Source organism: Bos javanicus, chromosome 6 (assembly GCF_032452875.1).
Source record: "Bos javanicus breed banteng chromosome 6, ARS-OSU_banteng_1.0, whole genome shotgun sequence".
In the NCBI taxonomy this organism is placed as follows: domain Eukaryota; kingdom Metazoa; phylum Chordata; class Mammalia; order Artiodactyla; family Bovidae; genus Bos; species Bos javanicus.
The window spans coordinates 12,645,656-12,663,702 of NC_083873.1; the positions used below are offsets into that span (position 1 = coordinate 12,645,656).

General features: G+C 38.1%; 1 protein-coding gene across 17 annotated transcripts in view; it reads right to left on the reverse strand.

Moving 5' to 3' along the window:
- The window catches only part of ANK2 (ankyrin 2), a 581,957-nt gene that overhangs the window by 36,103 nt on the left and 527,807 nt on the right, over positions 1–18,047 (reverse strand). For 14 of the 17 annotated variants that reach the window (XM_061419353.1, XM_061419352.1, XM_061419351.1 and 11 more), the window contains 8 exons: positions 16,635–16,859; positions 13,655–13,809; positions 10,150–10,361; positions 9,647–9,851; positions 7,241–7,337; positions 4,296–4,524; positions 3,018–3,143; positions 730–852 (listed from right to left, as the gene is read on the reverse strand). In XM_061419353.1, the coding sequence (XP_061275337.1) occupies positions 730–852; positions 3,018–3,143; positions 4,296–4,524; positions 7,241–7,337; positions 9,647–9,851; positions 10,150–10,361; positions 13,655–13,809; positions 16,635–16,859 (1,372 nt within the window). Of the gene's footprint in view, positions 1–729; positions 853–3,017; positions 3,144–4,295; positions 4,525–7,240; positions 7,338–9,646; positions 9,852–10,149; positions 10,362–13,654; positions 13,810–14,804; positions 14,904–16,634; positions 16,860–18,047 lie in introns of all 17 variants that reach the window. The other 3 variants (XM_061419338.1, XM_061419339.1, XM_061419337.1) reach the window with 1 other exon arrangement.

Sequence of the window (18,047 nt, forward strand, 5' to 3'; positions counted from 1 at the left end):
CAAAAAAAGCTTTTCCCAACATTTAATCTATTCCCTAGTCTTCTTTGATTTGATCAGAGTAATCAAGGAATTCTGTAAAGAGGAGAGGTTTGAATAGAAAGAAAAACTTCTAGTAGATTTGGGTCAAGTATTAATTTTCCTTTCAACAATGTTTCAAATCTATTCCTATAACATGTGAGTATTTTGTATACTAATCATGTTAAAATAGTTGGAAAAAATGAATCTGATGCTCCCCAGATAGTACAGGTTACAAAATGAACATATAATTATTTTAGCAACAAGGTAAAATACCCTGAAGTTGCTTTGAATTTCATAATACATAATCCACCTGTGAACTGGCAGTAAACAGAAGCTAACAGACTCATAATGTTTTGGCAGGGCCAAAAGCACTACTAGCATGGTGCCAGGAGGGCGCACAAAAACCATAAGGAAGGCAAAGTGAATAGTTTCATGTTCAAAATCAGTCCAAAAGGTTACATCTTACATTGAAATTTTCTCTCTTCCATATCCAATACATATTTATAGAAACTTTTCCATCAAAGTGAATTTAATGCAAAATAAGGTAGAGCTACCTTTTTCCTTACTTAAATGGAACATCACAAATTGGACAGGGTATCAAAAACGACTATTATACATGGTTGCATTCAGTGTCTTTGCCTGTATCTATTCTAAAGGATTTGGAAATCAAATCCTCTACAGCCTGAATTGCACTATAGCAGATTATAATACCTTCGTATAAATTGGCAGGGTGATGTTTAAGTTGCAAATAGCTTGGTGCACCAGGCCTCTTGTAGATTTTGGCTCTTTCATAAATGATAGTCGTCCGCAAGGTTCCTGAGTCGTATCACGTACCTTGAACAAGAAAGACATACATGCTTCGCTCACGTGTGACACATACTGTTTACTTTAGTGAGATGACACTCAAAAGAACCAGAGAAAAGTAAAATTCACTTGCTTTGGAAGTGTTCCTTTTGCCCTTTCCTATTATCATTTAGAACGATTAAAAAAATCATTCAATTTTTTAAAAATTGTGGTAAAGTATACATAACATAAAACTGACCATTTTCACTTATATTCTTAGCATTGTTATGCATACAACTCAGTGGCATGAAGCTCATTCACAAAGTTACGTGATTATCACTACTGTGCAAAATTTCCCATCATCCCAAACAGAAACATTACACCATTAAGCAATAACTCTCCATTCTCCTCTCCCTCCAGCACCTAATAGCCTCTACTTAACTTTCTGTCCCTATAAATTTGCTTGTTCTAGGTACCTTATATAGACAGAGTTATACAATCTTTGTTCATTTGTATCTGTTATTTCAGGTTGCATAATATTATCAAGATTCAGTCACATTGCAATATATACCAGAATTTCATTTTTTTAAAAATTGTGTTAAATTGTACATAAAACATCATTTCAACCATTTTTACATGTATAGTTTACTAGCATTAAGTACATACACATTGTTGTACAATCATCACCACCATGCATCTTCAGAATGTTTTCACCTTCACAGACTGAAACTGTTTCCATAAAAAAATAATTTTCCATTCCTTCCTTCCCCCATATCCTGGTAACCACTATTCTATTTTCTGACTAGTTGATGACTCTAGGTATCTCATACAAGAGGGAACATACAATATTTGTCTTTTGGTGTCTGACTAATTTTACTCATTTTAAGGCTGAATAATACTACAATGTATGCATATATCACATTTTGTATATCCATTCATCTGTCGATGGATATTTGGAATATTTCCACTTTTTGACTATTGGGAATAATGCTGCTATGAACATTGCAAGTAACTGGTTGAGTCTCTGCTTTCAATTTTGGGGAATTGCTGGATGATATACTGTTTCTATGTTTTAACTTTTTGAGGAACTGTCATACTCTTTTCCACAGTATGGAATGGCTACACCATTTTACACTCCTTCCAGCAAGGCATCAGGGTCCCCATTTCTCCATATCCTCACCAATATTTGCTATTTTGTTTTGTTTTTGATAATAGCCATCCTAATGAGTTACTGAGTAGTATCTCTTAGTGGTTTGAATTTGAATTTCTCTGCTGTTAAACATTATTTCATGTGTTTATTGGCCATTTGTACATCTACTTTATAGAAATGTTTAAGTCATTTTCCTATTTTTGTATTTGGTGTCTATAGGATAATTTTTGACCACTAACAATATCAAATATTAGCATAATTACATAGCTGTTTACGGTAAATGGATCCCTTAGAAGAACCTATCTTTAATCAGGAAAACCATTGAACCAGAAATGGCACAATGAAGGCCTTCAGTAGAGATCTTGAGAAAACAGACATTAAAACTTAAATAGAATTATTATTTCCTTTTATTTCATGAATCTCTCCCTCATACTCATTTTTGTTCTCTTCAGAACTGGTATCTAAAATGCAACTTGCATATGTTAAATTATGATAAATTGCATATGTTAAATATGAAAAATTCCTAACCTAGATTAACATTCCTAAACAGGGACAACAAATTCATGGTACATTAAAGTGTCTCAACAAATGTTTGTTGAATGAATTTATGAACGTATATCCAGTCTATTGCTCTATCTGGGATAACTTCTTGATAGATTAACTGGGTCTTTTAAGAGCTTTTACTATAAAAATTTGTCACTAACAACTCTTTTTGGTCTCCACATTTGTGAAGTTCAAAAATAAAAAAAATTTAAGCACAAATATTTAAAAGAAGTAATAGTTAAAAAAAATAAAAGAGAGGCTTCTTTTAACATTTGGAAAAGAATGACCAGTTTTCCTAATTAATCAGTTGGCCATTTGTCCCTCATTCTTAGCCTATAACTAAAAATCAAGGTTGAATCTGAAATTTTAAAAAATAGTTTTTAGGAGTTTAAAATTTTATAGAAATACTTTTAAAAAAATCATTAGAAATGACTGAAAAGCAAATATTCTCTTCTACCAAAAGAAGTCAAAGCCTTACTTGATGCTGAATAAAACACATTCCCAAATTCCATGTATATATTACCTTGACAAAGAGAGGAAGTCTGTTTTCTTTGAAGGCAAAAAAACTGAATATATGATGTTGGCCACTCTTGGTTAATGGCACCAGGTTGCCAAAACAATCAACATAGATGGGTTTTCCTTCTAAGACCTGATGAAAATAGAGAAAAACAAAAAGAATACCATAGCTGAAATTATTACATTACTGGAACATTAAAATTCTTAAAATGTGCATACAATAATCTTTAAAATCCTGACTGACATTTTGTCTTATCTGTGACAAGCTTGGACCAGCACTCCCTCTCACTAGTAATAGGAATCTTCAAATGCATGGGGGCCTTTAATCTTACTGTACTCATTTCTAACACTGTACCATATTATTTTCCCAAATCAATATGTCTTTAAATCATAAATTTATATTTTTGACATCACAATGAATTCGGTTACTTGAATTCAATATCAAAGATCCACACTGATGGAAAATTAAGAAATAAGAAAAAGTAGTATAGCAAGCCCTGGATATTGTATTTTTACGTTTACACAAAGGATATACCTCCTGGGCTGTTTCCTTTACTAGTTTTTAAGTTTCCTTAAAATTTGCTTATTTTTAACTGGAGGGTAATTGCTTTACAACGTTGTGTTGGTTTCTGCCGAACATCAGCATGAGTCAGCCACGGGAGTCACATGCCCCTTCCTTCCTGAACCTCCATCCCACCCATCCCACCCCTCCAGGCTGTTTTCTTTATGATTAAAGAATAATAGGGGAAAAAATCCAATAAATAGTCCCTTAAAAAAAAAAAAAAGAACAAGGAAACATAACATGTGAATTGCTATATCCATTTATATACTTATAATTTATTAATAATGCATAATTTTTCCCTTAATAATCTTTAAAAGAGTCCTTTTATCCCTATTGAATGGGTCCAAATTGGCTAAAAATGGTGCATTTTAGACACTGGCCTTCTAACTGATCAAGATGTTGACTGGTCTGCTTTTGATGGCATTATTTAATTAGATGGGCTTCCCTGGTGGCTCAGCATTAAGAACCCATCTGCCAATGCAGGAAATGCAGGTTCAGTCCCTGGGTTGGGAAGATCCCTTAGAAGAGGAAATGTCAACCCACTCCAGTATTCTTGCCTGGGAAATCCCAGGGACAGAGGAGCCTGCTAGGCTACAGTTCATGGGATCGCAAAGAGTTGGACATGACTTAGCGACTGAATAACATTTATTAAATACTATTTTAAATATATTAAAAGAGGTATAAACAACATACTAACATAAATTGGTTTTTAAAACACAGTACCTCCACATCCCTGCTTCTGGCCACCTCAGCAAAGTTTTCTTGTTGTTCCAGGGTTTTATCCACTTTATCGTCAGTCATGCAGAAACACCTCAACCTGGCTTCAATGGGGTCATGTGATTTGGCAAACACTACAAATTTGGCCATATATGGTACACAGATAATTTCTCTATACACTTGTGATGCAAAGGTAACAGATTCCTGAATTTGTCGACAATCGATCAGCCAGAACCTATAAAATAAAACAAAGTCAGTTATCTGAAATTTAATTACAGTCATCCCTCAGTATCTACGGCGGATTGGTTCTTAGAACTCCACAGATAGCGCGATCCACAGATGCTCAGGTTCATTGTACAAAAAGGCAGAATACAGTCGGCCCTCTGTATCCATGGACTCCACAACTGTGAAAAAGGATAGTCAGTTACATGAAAAACAAATCAGTTCCTTCAGTATCATCAGAGTAATCATTGCTGCCTCTTGGAAAAAGTGAGAAGCAGGAGAGGGAGATAATGAGAGCAAGCAAAAGCAAAGGGAAAGGAAAGACGGGGAGGGGAAATGGAGGAGGATGGATGAGAAGGAGGGCAAGACGAGGATGTGCCCGGTGTTTCAGGTCAAATGTTAAACCCTGTAACTTTTCTCCTTGGAAAGTCTTCAGAGTATTCAGGCTTCTGAAATACATCTTCAGCGTCTAGAATCCTTTTGTGGTGCACCCTGGTATTATACCAATATCTTGCTGGATGAGTTTCTATTTTCTTTGATCGCCCCTGCTGTTCCTCATTTCATTTCCTAAAACTTTTTTCAACAAAATCTACCTAACGTTTCTTCATCTCATCATTCTTTTCCAAAGGACTCACAGTCACCAAGGTTGGATCAACCAAACTACTTTTTAAAAAAAAATCTGCTTTTGCTTCAGAACTCCTAAATACTGCTTAATATAATCCATAGAAGAAATTATTGGCCTTGTGAATAATTTATGATTTCTAGCCTCAGTCAAATCTGTGACATATTTTGGTAATTTTTTTTCCTCAGATATCATTTTATACACTATAGTAATGTTGCTAAACCTTTATGACACCCTTCAGGCTTTCAGAAAGGTTAACTTCACAGAAAAAGCAGTAACCATCAGATGCACATTTTCTCAATTTGCTCTTTATACATGTCAAAGATTTATTCCAGATCCTCTCACTTTGAAACCTTCCTCCATCACTGATCCCTCCTTCCTGACTCATTGCTCATAATCTTTAAACACTTGAAAATTTCCTTATCTTCTTAGCTTTTTCTTCCTTCAAGTTCCTGATCCATCTCTCTTCTTCTACTTTTTAATTGTGATAAAATATAATTTAATTGGCAGCCTCAAATCCAAGAAGTGGGCTGTGTGCACTAATGATAATATAAAATTTGTCATTTTAACCATTCTTGAGTGCGCAATTCACTGGCAGTAGTACATTTAAAATACCATACAACCACAGCCACTCTCCATTTCCAGAAATTTTTCGTCATCCCAAACAGAGACACTATACCCATTAGACAGTAACTTTGAACTTTCCCATTCACCTCAGTCCCTGGTAAACTCTATTAAACTCTGTCTCTATGAACTTGCCTATCCTAGGTACCTCGTTTATGTGGAGACATGCAATATTTGTTCTTTTGGGTCTGGCCTATTTCATTTACTGTAATGCTTTGAAGGCAGCCTAGTTCCTGGTTCTTGGCAGGCCCTCAGTATTACCTCCTTCCTCTTTATACTGATTCAACTATCTTTGATTCACTGATTCTTCGACTGTCTGAAAGAATTACATTATTCCTATAATAATATAATAACTCCTAATTTCTTTGTCTCTCCTATAAGGCCTGCTGTAAATAATGTTAACCAACATTCCGGCGTTATTTCTGAATTATAGACTCCATTGTCGCCAGCCTGCAATGCCCTTCTGCATCTTGGCTCATGTTACCTTCTTTTCCACTTTTATCTGCCTGTTAGTTAGGTTTCTATCTCATGGACTACCTTCTCTCTGACCACTCTAATGTGAACACCCTCTTTTGAATTCTTTCAGTAACTCTTTTGTACCTTTCCATCCAGAACTTGTCATTTTCTGGCATTAGAGTGGAGATGAGTGAATGGCAGGGCACACAGACAGACACACAGAACCAGAGACTCACAGCTGAGCCCTTTGGGTGGCTCCGACTACAAACGGATCACTACACCCAGCTATGGCTGTGCATTGTTATTCATGCATCTATCGTTTTACCCCCCGAATAAGAATGTAAGCTTTAACTACTCTCAACGTCAGCTTTCTCATCTTTAAAATGGACATATTGCCTCTCGCTCTTCTTAAGTCACAAGAGTTTACAGTAACCAAATTAAACAAACAGGAAAACACTTGGCAATCCATTAAAGATCAAGCAAATGAGAACTAGTGAGTTGAGTTGGTTTACACACATGCAATAAAGCTAGACAGCGTAAGCTTTTTAAAGATATGGGACACAAAAAGGATAATGTGTAAACATGCTATGGTGCATAAAAGTCACTGAAAACTCTAAACTGTGTAAGCAAACCATGATATGCTCTGTGGTTTGGTTATCATTCTGTTTGAAAAAAAAAACAATTCAGGCTATTTTGTTGTCAGCAGGAAATCCATCATTCCTAAGTCCTTCAGGACTGGAAAAATCAGCTGTGGCTGCTAAAGCCAGAGTCTGGGTCATACAGTAATAGCTGGCAATAATTTACTTTCTTTAGATTTTAATCTGAATGGCTGTACTTCATACTTCATTAATGCATTATCACTATTACATTTACTGGGGAGTCTGGTTTAAGACATGAAAGTAAATGCAGACCATTTTTAAAACCAAACCAAAATTAAAATTACTTTTAAAGAATGCATGAAACAAAGTAAAACAAGAGACATTTGGGCACACAATTTCAGTGGTTTTTCTGTGCAGTATAACCATACCTGGCAGACACATTGGTTGTAAAGGAAACACATTCATTGACAAATGTTAATGGCGTAGTTCCTGTAATATCTTCCCACTGAGCAGGGGTGGTTCCACCTGAAATAACATGATTGTTGAAAAAAAAAATTAGGCAGAACTCCAAACTCGGTGTCATAAAATAAAGGCTTCGTGGTTCTGGCTTCTGGCTACGTTCATTCACTCTTCAGGATGACACCCTGGAAACAAAGTGACTGAAAACTACGTGCTAAAAAAATGATACACGGAAAACAGACATTAATACCACATTTCACAGAACTAAACTTAAGGGAGGCCATTTGAATAACTGCTTCAAATTACTAGGTGCTCTTTTCTCTCCCTGCCATCCTAAAGTTTTTTTATTGTAATTGCTAGTTTCTGAAGATAATTTTGAATTGTATTCAGTTGATGATTTTAAAAGATCCTTCGACTAACCAAGGAGCTGAATGCTTTGTTAAAACAAAAATCCAAATATTCCTTCACCTTGATATTTTAGGCACTTATTTTCAAGAAACAAAATTTCCTTTCAATTTGCAATTTTAGGTTGGCAAAAATCTTTGGAAAATATTAAAAGCTCAGGAAATATTGCAAAGCGAAAGAACAAATGACTGAATGCCTCTGAACACTGACACATCACTCTGGAGGGTGATGCTGACTTTCATTTCTACTGAGACATTAAGTTGGCGTAAATAAGGACAAAACTGTCTTCAGGCATTGCAGGAGAAATATATGTTTGAGATGAAAACAAATTTTGACTCTAAGGATTGTTAAAGAAGGGAATGAGTTATCAAAGTTCTTTATTCTAGGAGGCCCATAAGATACACATTCTAAACAGATTTATATAATAGAGCGAAACACAAAAATCCAAAAATCTATTACTGTATTTGTAAAAATTAACAAGTAAATTTAAAAAAATAAAAATAAAAACGATAAAGCTTTCCCTAAAAAAAAAAAAAAAAGAAAGAAAGAAATTGTTTAGAACAAATCCATCCCAAGACAGAGGCCCAGAATAACTAGACCAGATGGGGTCAAGGCCCAGGTGGTATCTTCATTTGATCATCTAGAAGGGCAGGATGTGCCACGGACATTTTTCAATCTGACTTGTTTTGCATCCAGGCTGCTACATAGCATATTATAGGATGATTAATCATACACATGAATCAAAAAGCATGGGAATGCTATGTAATAAGCAGAAACAAATAACTGGGAGAGGCCCCAAGTGAAGCATGACATTTCTCACTACTCTCATTTTAGGGCATGTATTTTCTTTTATTATTTTTGCTTTGTTTTGGTTTTGAGTGTCTTTTTTGTTTTGTTTTGTTTTGTGGTCATGCCATGTGGCATATAGGACCTTGGTTCCCCCAACCATGGATCAAACCTGAACCCTCTACATTGGAAGCACAGTCTTAACCACTAGACCACCAGGGAAACCCCCATGTATTTTAAAATTATGTCATATTATTAAACTTATGGGGTAAAGTCTCTATGGTTTGCTATCAAGAGTACAGAAAAAAACACTGATAAGAAGGAAGAATGAGAGGATAAAAGAAGGGTGAACATTCCTGCTAATGAGGAAAAATGAAAAAAAATAATAATACTGAAGCAGATATAGTTATTATTTCTACTAAAAACAGTATGAATATTTACTGAATGCTAGTACCATTCAGTTTTTGTTAAATAGGGAAATTCTCAATTATGTAGTTTCAGTTACTTGTGTGGATAGTTTTTTAATCTCTCACCATCTGTGGTAGTATTATTGGTCAGAGACAACCAGTGTCCTGGGAATATCTTCCTGGAGTTTGATGGTTAACTGAAAGCTATTACAACTTCCAATTGAGAAGACTAAATATCCTCCTTTTTTCCAAAGTTAGTCAACAGATTAATGATAAAGTCATAACCAATTCCTGGACAGAAAAGTTTGAAATGGTTGATATAATTATTCAAGATATCATTTAGTTTGCCACAGGTATAAGGTGATATCTTCAATGAAGGCCTAAAGCTCGGGTTTAGAGGTACATGGACTTGGGTTTGAATCCCAACTCTGTCAGATATTTACAGTATAATTAATCTCAGGCAAATTATAAAAAAAAACTTCTCTCAGTCTTGGTTTCCTTTCTAGTAAAAGGGAGTTAAAGTTTCCTCAGAGGGCTACTTTGGAGATAAAAATGACCATGTGTATGAAGTGCCTAAAAGTCTGGCATCAGGCTTTATTTAGAAAATATTAGCTCACTTCCTATCCCCTTTCACTTCCCTAGTCAGTGTGCTTTTCCTGAATTAATGCATATTAATAAGATGCAGGCATCTTAGGACAAAGGTAATTTAGTATTTACAATCTAAGTTTCTTCTTCCAGAACTTTCTATTATTAACACAATAGTCCTATGTGACTCACCTGTGATGCTGCATAGTAATCTTAAGGTTGGTGCATCTCCTCCAAAACCATTCAACATGACATCACTTGAAGCTTTGGGGACAGGAATGGTCATGGTAATTGGCTTGTGAAATTTTCTTCTTCTAGGTTCCAAAGTGACTATAGGGCTGAAGGTAGCTTTGTTGCCCAGAATCTTCTTAACCAACTCACTGTGCATAGGTTGAGCCTTTAAAAAAATAGCGAAAATATAAAAATAAACAATACATCATTATATTCCATGTCAAATTTCTTAATACATTTTTATTTCATAAATCAGTTTTGTATCTTCAAATATGGCAACTGCAATTTCCTACTGTTACCAAACACTCATATAAAACTTCATGACACTGATGATTTCTAAGGGCAGCTTTTGCTCACCCAGGAATAATTTGATTCTTTAGCCATTTCATTCTCTTTTGAAAAGCTGATTTTGAATCCCGGGAATAAAATCCGTCAGGTTAACCTGCATCTTGACGTGGGCGTACCTGTAGGCCAACACGGATCCGCTTGGTTAGCGCCCCCTCGGGGAACACGGCCTGCACCTGCGGCACCACGGTGCTGCTCAGCACGCCTCCCTCTGGGCCAATCAGGTTGCTGTCCTGCTTGATGCGCGACACCACCGCAAAGTACTGTGGGAAGTCACGGGTGATGATGCGGCAGATCCGCTTCTTTTCGAGGTCTTCCGGGCTATCCAGCACTGAGACAAGAAATGACCCATCTTCATAGAGCAAGGATTCGCTTTTGAAAGCATTCTAGCAAACTCACTGGCATAGGTTAACCCTGAACAGATGTGGCAGCAAAAACCTTCTTTTTTAAATAATAGGAAAATTTAAAAAGCAAGGCTATCCTAGCAATACCAGAATCTCTCAAGACCTGTCAGCATTTGGCTGGCACATTTTCTCTCTTTGTGAAAACTAGGACTTTCCAGGGCACTGTGAAACAAAAGCATCCAGTTCTAGACGTGGTATTGCAAGGCTGTCTTTGTAAATAAGGGGGTTTGAGGGCAATGAAACGAACCTGTCCTGTTTTTGGCTCAACGTGCCAAAGAGGAAATTGACTATGGGCTCGTTTCTTTGCAAATTTCAAAGTTAGTTCAAAACCAGTTATTTGTGGTTTTAAGAAGTAATATGGTCCTTTTGGTTCTCAGGGGAGTAGTGCGGGAATAAAATCTGTCTTCGAAGGGTAAGACGTGTATTAGTGTGTTCATTCCAGTGGCATGGTTGTCTCGGAGGTAATCACTGTGGATATTTTAAAAAGATCAGTGATTGCAAATTTAGGGTTTCGATATTCCCCTGAAATCATGAACTTACCAAGCAGATCATCTAACATCAGGAGAATGGGATAATGGACTCTTGATAAATTGCATTAGTGTAGATATGCAGGGCAACACAGTAAATCCAACTGGTTTAAAATCTGAAAATTTGAACTAAGTAGATCACTGAATTTTAAGAGATTATGGAAAGCAATTCATTTTTAGAAAGCATTTTACAATTCTTACAGACGCATGAACAGCAACTGTGTTTTTCTTGACTCTTGAATATAACTAGATAGCAAAAGTCTGAAGTCCCAGGATCTGATCCTTCATGACTGAAGACTGATACATTGGCAATTACTAGCATATACTTATGAAAGAAGAGGTTTTCACAGAACAAACATAACAAACATAAAAATATACAAATTCGATTCTATTTCAAAATGAGCTTTTTACTTATGTAGAAAGTTATAAGAGTGGGTCCCTATCTAAGGACAACATGGCAGTGTTAATGACAGGTAAATATATCAGAGAGAAATATCCTAAACTCGATGCAAAAGAAATGGTTCCCAGGAGCAGAAGCAGCTAAATACAGCACAGAACAAGCTTTATCGGTAAGAACCCGGATCTTTTCATCTTAATTGGAAAATACTGACCCACACGTCCAGAAGGCATAATTTCCTCTTCTGTGGCCTCTCTTCTTACTAACCCTCAGCAGAACAGGAAGAAACATTAAAGCAGCTGCTGTCAGGCTACACCTTACCATCCATGAGCCACACATGAAGCCACAGTTAGTGGTCCTGGAAGACTGATAAAATCTGGCAAACAGCCGCACAATTGTGTGCCCAGGTCGGTGCAAATTTTGGTATGTTCTTGGCACTTGGGAAAAAAAAAAAGTGCCTGTTTGTGTAGTCACGTAAAGTGGAACATATCTCTGGTTATCTATCAGGACTGACACCTCATCTCTGCGCGGCCTCAGGAGGCCTAAGAAAGAGCACCTCCCTCTCGTCAAACTAAGGTATTTCAACCTGAGGTTAAATGGCCTAAACTGGGATTTGAGATTTACAGAGATTAAAGCCCTAAGGAAAAATACGTTCCTTAACTATATGTGTAAGTGTGCATATGAAATTCAACCGTAGCTACCTCTCTGTTTAAGTGTAAACTGTGAGTGAATTTAATTTTCCTAACTCCTTAATAGAAAGTTGAAAGTATTATTCTAGTGAGAAGTTGCTATATAGCACAGAGAGCCCAGCCTGGTGCTCTGTGATGCTCTAGGGGGATGGGATGGGACAGGGGAGGGAGGCATGAGAGAGAGGTAAAGGACTTCTCAGGCGGCACTAGTGGCAAAGAACCTGCCTGCCAATGCAGGAGATGTAAGAGGTGTGGGTTCAATTCCTGGGTCAGGAAGATTTCCTGGAGAATGAAATGGCAACCCACTCCAGTATTCTTGCCTGGAGAATCCCATGGAGAGAATGAGTTTGGTGGGTTACAGTCCACAGAGTTGCAAAGAGTTGACTAAAGCAATTTAGCACACATAGCATGTGCATAATTATGGCTGATCTGCATTGTTGCATGGCAGAAAACAATGCAACACTGTAAAGCTACTTTCCTCCAACTGAAAAATAAGTTGATGAAAGAAAAAATTATATTGTCCTATAACGTAGTAGTTATGGGTATATGTAAGTTTTCCTGGAGAAAAGTTTAGCACTTTTTATCAGTGTCTTAAATATCTAAATGTTCAGATTAGGCATTTTTGAAAATCATGGATATATTATCCAATATCTATTCATTTTGTTATGAAACAGTATCTGCTGCTGCTAAGTCGCTTCAGTCGTGTCCAACTCTGCGACCCCATAGACAGCAGCCCACCAGGTTCTCCCGTCCCTGGGATTCTCCAGGCAAGAACACTGGAGTGGGTTGCCATTTCCTTCTCCTATGCATGAAAGTGAAAAGTGAAAGTGAAGTCACTCAGTTGTGTCTGACTCTTAGTGACTCCATGGACTTCAGCCCACCAGGCTCCTCCATCCATGGGATTTTCCAGGCAAGAGTACTGGAGTGGGGTGCCATTGCCTTCTCTGGAAACAGCATCTATTCTATTTCATATTTTAGAAAAGTTTGCATGAAAGATAGAGATGGGCCGTATTTCTTTATTAATCTAAGATATTTACTATTAAAGAATTTCATTTTCCTGAATGCAACAAAAATAAGACTAGGCAAATATACTGTGCACTCCAATGCATCACCATGGTAATATACCAGAACACTCTGTTGTCATTGTTTAGTCACTAAATCATGTCCAACTCTTTTGTAACCCCATGGACTGTAGCCTGCCTGGCTCCTCTGTCCATGGAATTTCCCAGGCAAGAATACTGGAGTGGGTCATTTCCCTCCCCAGGGGACCTTCCCAACCCAGGGATCAAACCCACGTCTCCTGCATTGGCAGATGGATTCTTTACCACTGAGTCACTGGTGCCAAACAAGGGGTCTGGGCAGCTAATGCTCAAAAACCCAGACTTCTTGCTTTGCACCTGCAATAACCTGGTATTATTTCCTTCACCACAACCTCTTGTTGTGGTGTAGGCAGGCTTACTGTGTAGCCTGTAGGCAGGCTTTACTGTGCAAGCGCCAGGAGAGAAAATTGGATTAGGTAACACACACATACCCCCTAGGATATAAACAAATGCATCACTATCATGCCTCCACTTCAGAGTCCTTTTAAAACCTTCAATATGGAGTACCTTCATCCATGCCGTTCAGGATTTCATTCAGCTCCTCCTCCGTGTATTCACAGTAATGCTCTTTCCAGCTGTCCCCGTTCTCACTGCGCAGGACCACCAGTTCCCTCTCTTTTCCTCGAAGGGCAGCGAAATGAGGGATCTCCACGATCACAGGCCTGACACAGCAAGGCAGAACATTCAGTGTGGACAGGAGCTAACCACCAGCAAGACAAGCACCTCAACTCTGTCTGTTGCAAAGTGACCTGGAATTCTTCTCTTTCTGGGGACAGGGACAGAGCGGGGCCATCCTCCGGAGCCCTGCAGCTAGCAGATGGTCCCACAGTAGCTAGCACTCCACCTCGGGGGCGCCAATCCTCGGGGCCATGCTGCTACCTTAAGCCAATGATGTCTCCCTGTGAGTGCATGTGGCATTCTGGAACTTCTCCTTTGATCAACGTAAGGATAACACATTTAACCAAAAGAAATGTACATGCACATCTATGAGGTATGCCAATCTCTTAAAACGTTTTCTACAAGGTGCAGAATGACAAAATGGTTTAAGAGGGAAAATGGCTCATACGCTGTGTAATTTCATGTGCCATAAATGAGATGTCAGAAGAGTCAACTGCTTCGGAACTCGAGAGGCATGCACTCAGGACTCTTTCCGTCTATTTCCTCCATTCAAGGAGACATAGGCATGTGCACACAGCATGGCCCTATGGGAGCACCTCAGCAGGCGGCCAGGTGTGTCCAATGCCTATTACATTTCAGGATCCAGAACATGCACTACCCTACTGTGTTTCGGTCACATTCACTCTCAAAATCCAGAGAGGCTTTTGATTTTTTTTTTTCAGTCCAGGTTGCTTTGATACAGACTCCGAATTTATCATAACGACATCGTTAACTAGCACATAGTACAACTAGGCAGATCTCATGCTTTAAACGAAAATGAAGGTCACAGCACTTAAGGGAAAAGATATAAAAACATCACTCAAAAATAAAAGTCACATACCACAAGGGTCAGAAATGGTCCACTAAAGATAGGTTGTACAGAATTTAAATCATAGAGAGGGACATGTCATGGGCACAATGACAAAAAGAGAAATCATATTGCAGAAGAAGGAGAAGAATGGGGGCCCGCAGCCATCAATTTGTTTTAAGTCACTCCTACCCAAGGAATTTGGTTCCAGGAGGCCCCAGCTGAAGGATGCGGCTGACCAAACTTTCTCCCTCATTAAGTGGGGGAGGAGCCGTTGGCAGGTGAAGTTTACTGAGTACATCCAAAGCAGCAGTGAAAGAAAGAACATAGGTAAGCTTCAGGTGTTGTGTTCCACAGAACCCCAGCGTCACCAGCTGATGAACAGAGTGAAGTTTGGTTTCACACTGCGTTTGGTTCTGCCCCCTCCATTGGTCACAAAGAGCAAGAACAAGAGACCCAGAGTGTACAATGGAGGCGCGTGGAAGGAGGGAGCTTGGGGTCAGATCTATTCCTGCTTAGGTTCACCGCCAGGGCATGAGCCAAAAAAATAAAATAAAATATGCTCCACAGGAAAGACAAAGCTGTTGGGAATACAATAAAAACTCTGACTCTGTAATGAGGCCAGAAGTTTTCATGGGTATTTCTCAACAGATCTGACAATTATTAAAAAGCCTACAACTATCTGTGCATGAGGAAGGGGAAAGGAGCTGGCACAGAATATGAAAGGAATCACTGGGGAATTATTCCAACCATAATGGAGTTTTCTGATGCAACCCAGAACTTCACAGGCTCCTTCTAAATCTCTGGTCTGTCTGATAGGAGGACACGGGAGGTAGTTTCCATAACTGGGAAATACATACACACACCTTTTCAGGTGTGAACATAATTTGGAACAACCTGTTAATAGTTTGCTCCAAATTATGAGGCTTTAGAACGTTTCCTGAGTTCTAAAGTAAGAAATCCTCTCCCCAGTATGACACTGGCAAAGCAAAAGAGTTCCTAATTAATAGGATTTTCTCCCAGTTTTTTTAGCACAAAGACTTTATATAATAAGACTTAAATACAACCGATTTGTTTCAAAATATTTTGAAACTTGTCCCCCTCCAAAACTTGGTTTTGTCAGTTTTCAGCAGGTACTACTCATTTCTTGGCATATTGAGATACCAGGTAATATAACAGCAGCAGTACAAATAGAAGAAAAGCTTATTTCTGCTCAAAATTGCTAAAATGAGCATGGTAAAAGTCATTCTGGATTTTTGTCCTCTTAATGAAATCTATGCCAAATAAAAAACTGCCAGGATGATTTTTAAGTCATGGTAGCAATTTTGATAACAGAAAAGACAAATCACAAAGATTAAATTTTTGTATGTTCTATAAAGAACACTGCTCTCCAAAGTGAAGATGATGATTCTGTTTGTTGTAACTATACAAGATGCCAAGTTTATGTTCAGAACAGACTAGTGCAGTTGACCCTTGAACAACTAGGCAGGTCCATTTGATTTTTTTCAATGGCAAATAGTTCAGAACCACGTGGTCCATCAGCGGTTGTTGGATCCACAGACGCAGCACCTGGGATGTGGAGGAGCCTCTTACAGGCAGAGCCAATCCTCAGGTGTTTGCAAAGTTTTGACTGTGTGGGGGGCAGTCAGAACCTCTAACCCCTGCGTCCTTCAAGGACCAACTGTATTTTTTCTCTACGACTTTCCCACTTAAATCCAGATTAAAAAATACCTACCATCAACCAAAGTATGATTATTCATAGTGGAAGCCTGGCAGCTACTATCACATCCAAAGAGAAAGAGTAATAGTCAACCTGAATGCTTAACCCATTAATGCCTTAAAATAAGAGGCATTTAAGTGCGGTCAAACATTGAGGCATTAGTTTCAATTCTTAAAAAATTTCACAGGGGCCAATCTTCTTTCAAAAGCTTGACGTACCTGTTTCCACTCCATCCTAGTGATTTCATGTAGAGGACACAAGCTCACCAGTGACTAACTGGGAGGTTTATCAGAAACCCTTACCCAAGGAACTGAGCACCAGAAGGTCCGACTTCAATCAGGCGACTGGCCAGGCCCTCTCCTTCCACCATTGGAGGCATTGTCGCCAGTCTATGGCGTTTGACCAGTCGGCAGGTGACTCGTGTTGGGGCGGTACATTTCCGGGGCGGAATAATGATGCGGAGCCCGTTGTGTCTGCATCCTCGCATAGCACCACCTCGGGCATCCACCATAAAACTAACCAGGAAACTAAAAGTTAAAATGGAAGGTTAGATGGTGTTTTGAAATATCGAAGGCAGATAAACAAGCTTTGTCAAGTTAGCTTTTTTTCCCATAACGCTCTGTTCTTAAAAAACATTTCTTATTTATATGCATAGTGGCCAAAAACATGCCCTTAAAAAGTAATTTTACTTTATACCAGTGCCTTTATTTCAGTTTGGTTGCTGTTTTAATTTTTGTATTTTTTGATCTGTTACTAAAGAACAGTTCTGCTCCTAATTTGACAATGGTGATATTAAACATGAACTTGTAAATTAAACATACATCCAATTGACTTAGAAAGTGGAATGAAATTACATAAAGAATATGAGTCTCCTTTTGTTATAAATGCAGAGGCATTTGCTTCCTGCTATATGCGTCCTGAAAAATCCATAGTTTGAAATAATATAAAGATAGAGCAGAGAGGAAAGACTAAATTGTAGCTTTTCTAAGTTAACTCAACTTGACTTTTAAAAATTACATCATGTCCAGATCATTTCAGCATAATTCTACAACTTAAAAAAAATTCAAAGGCTTTCTCTCAAGACCAAACCCATGTACATGCATCCTGCTCCAACACTGTCATACCCAGGATGCAGGTTTTTAACTGATTACATTCTAAAAAAGAGGAAAACCAAAATAATCAAATGCTTTTTTTTTTTTTTTAAATCAAATGCTTTGGAAAGAGCCCATTTACCGATTCAAAGGTGCTTTTTCACTTCTTAAGTAGAAATATCTCTTCTATACCATTTTAATTGATAGGAGAGAAAGAAAACAAGATTATCAATCCCCTCTGCTCTGGGTTTTGAGGGGGAAATCCTGGGCTCATGCTAATGGAAGACATCTGGGCATCGTGATTTTCCCCAAATTATAATAAATTAAACATGGAAAATCACAGCTAGTAATTCAGAAATGTAAAGGCATCTCTTCTTTTGCTTCTTTTTTGCCAACCTAATTGTTCATGAATAAGGGAGTAATGATCCAAGGTGATTTGGCTTGTTTACTTTTTTAACTGTACCAAGAGAAAGGGTTTGTCTCAACTCTGAAGTTGGTTCCTTCAGGATGTTTCTGCAGCTTAGTGTGAGTCTGTCTCACTAGGTTAGTGTAAAACTCAAAGTCTGGGAGGCACTTACTTTGTCAAGGAGGAAAAATTAAACCAGGCAATCTGATGGTCGTGTA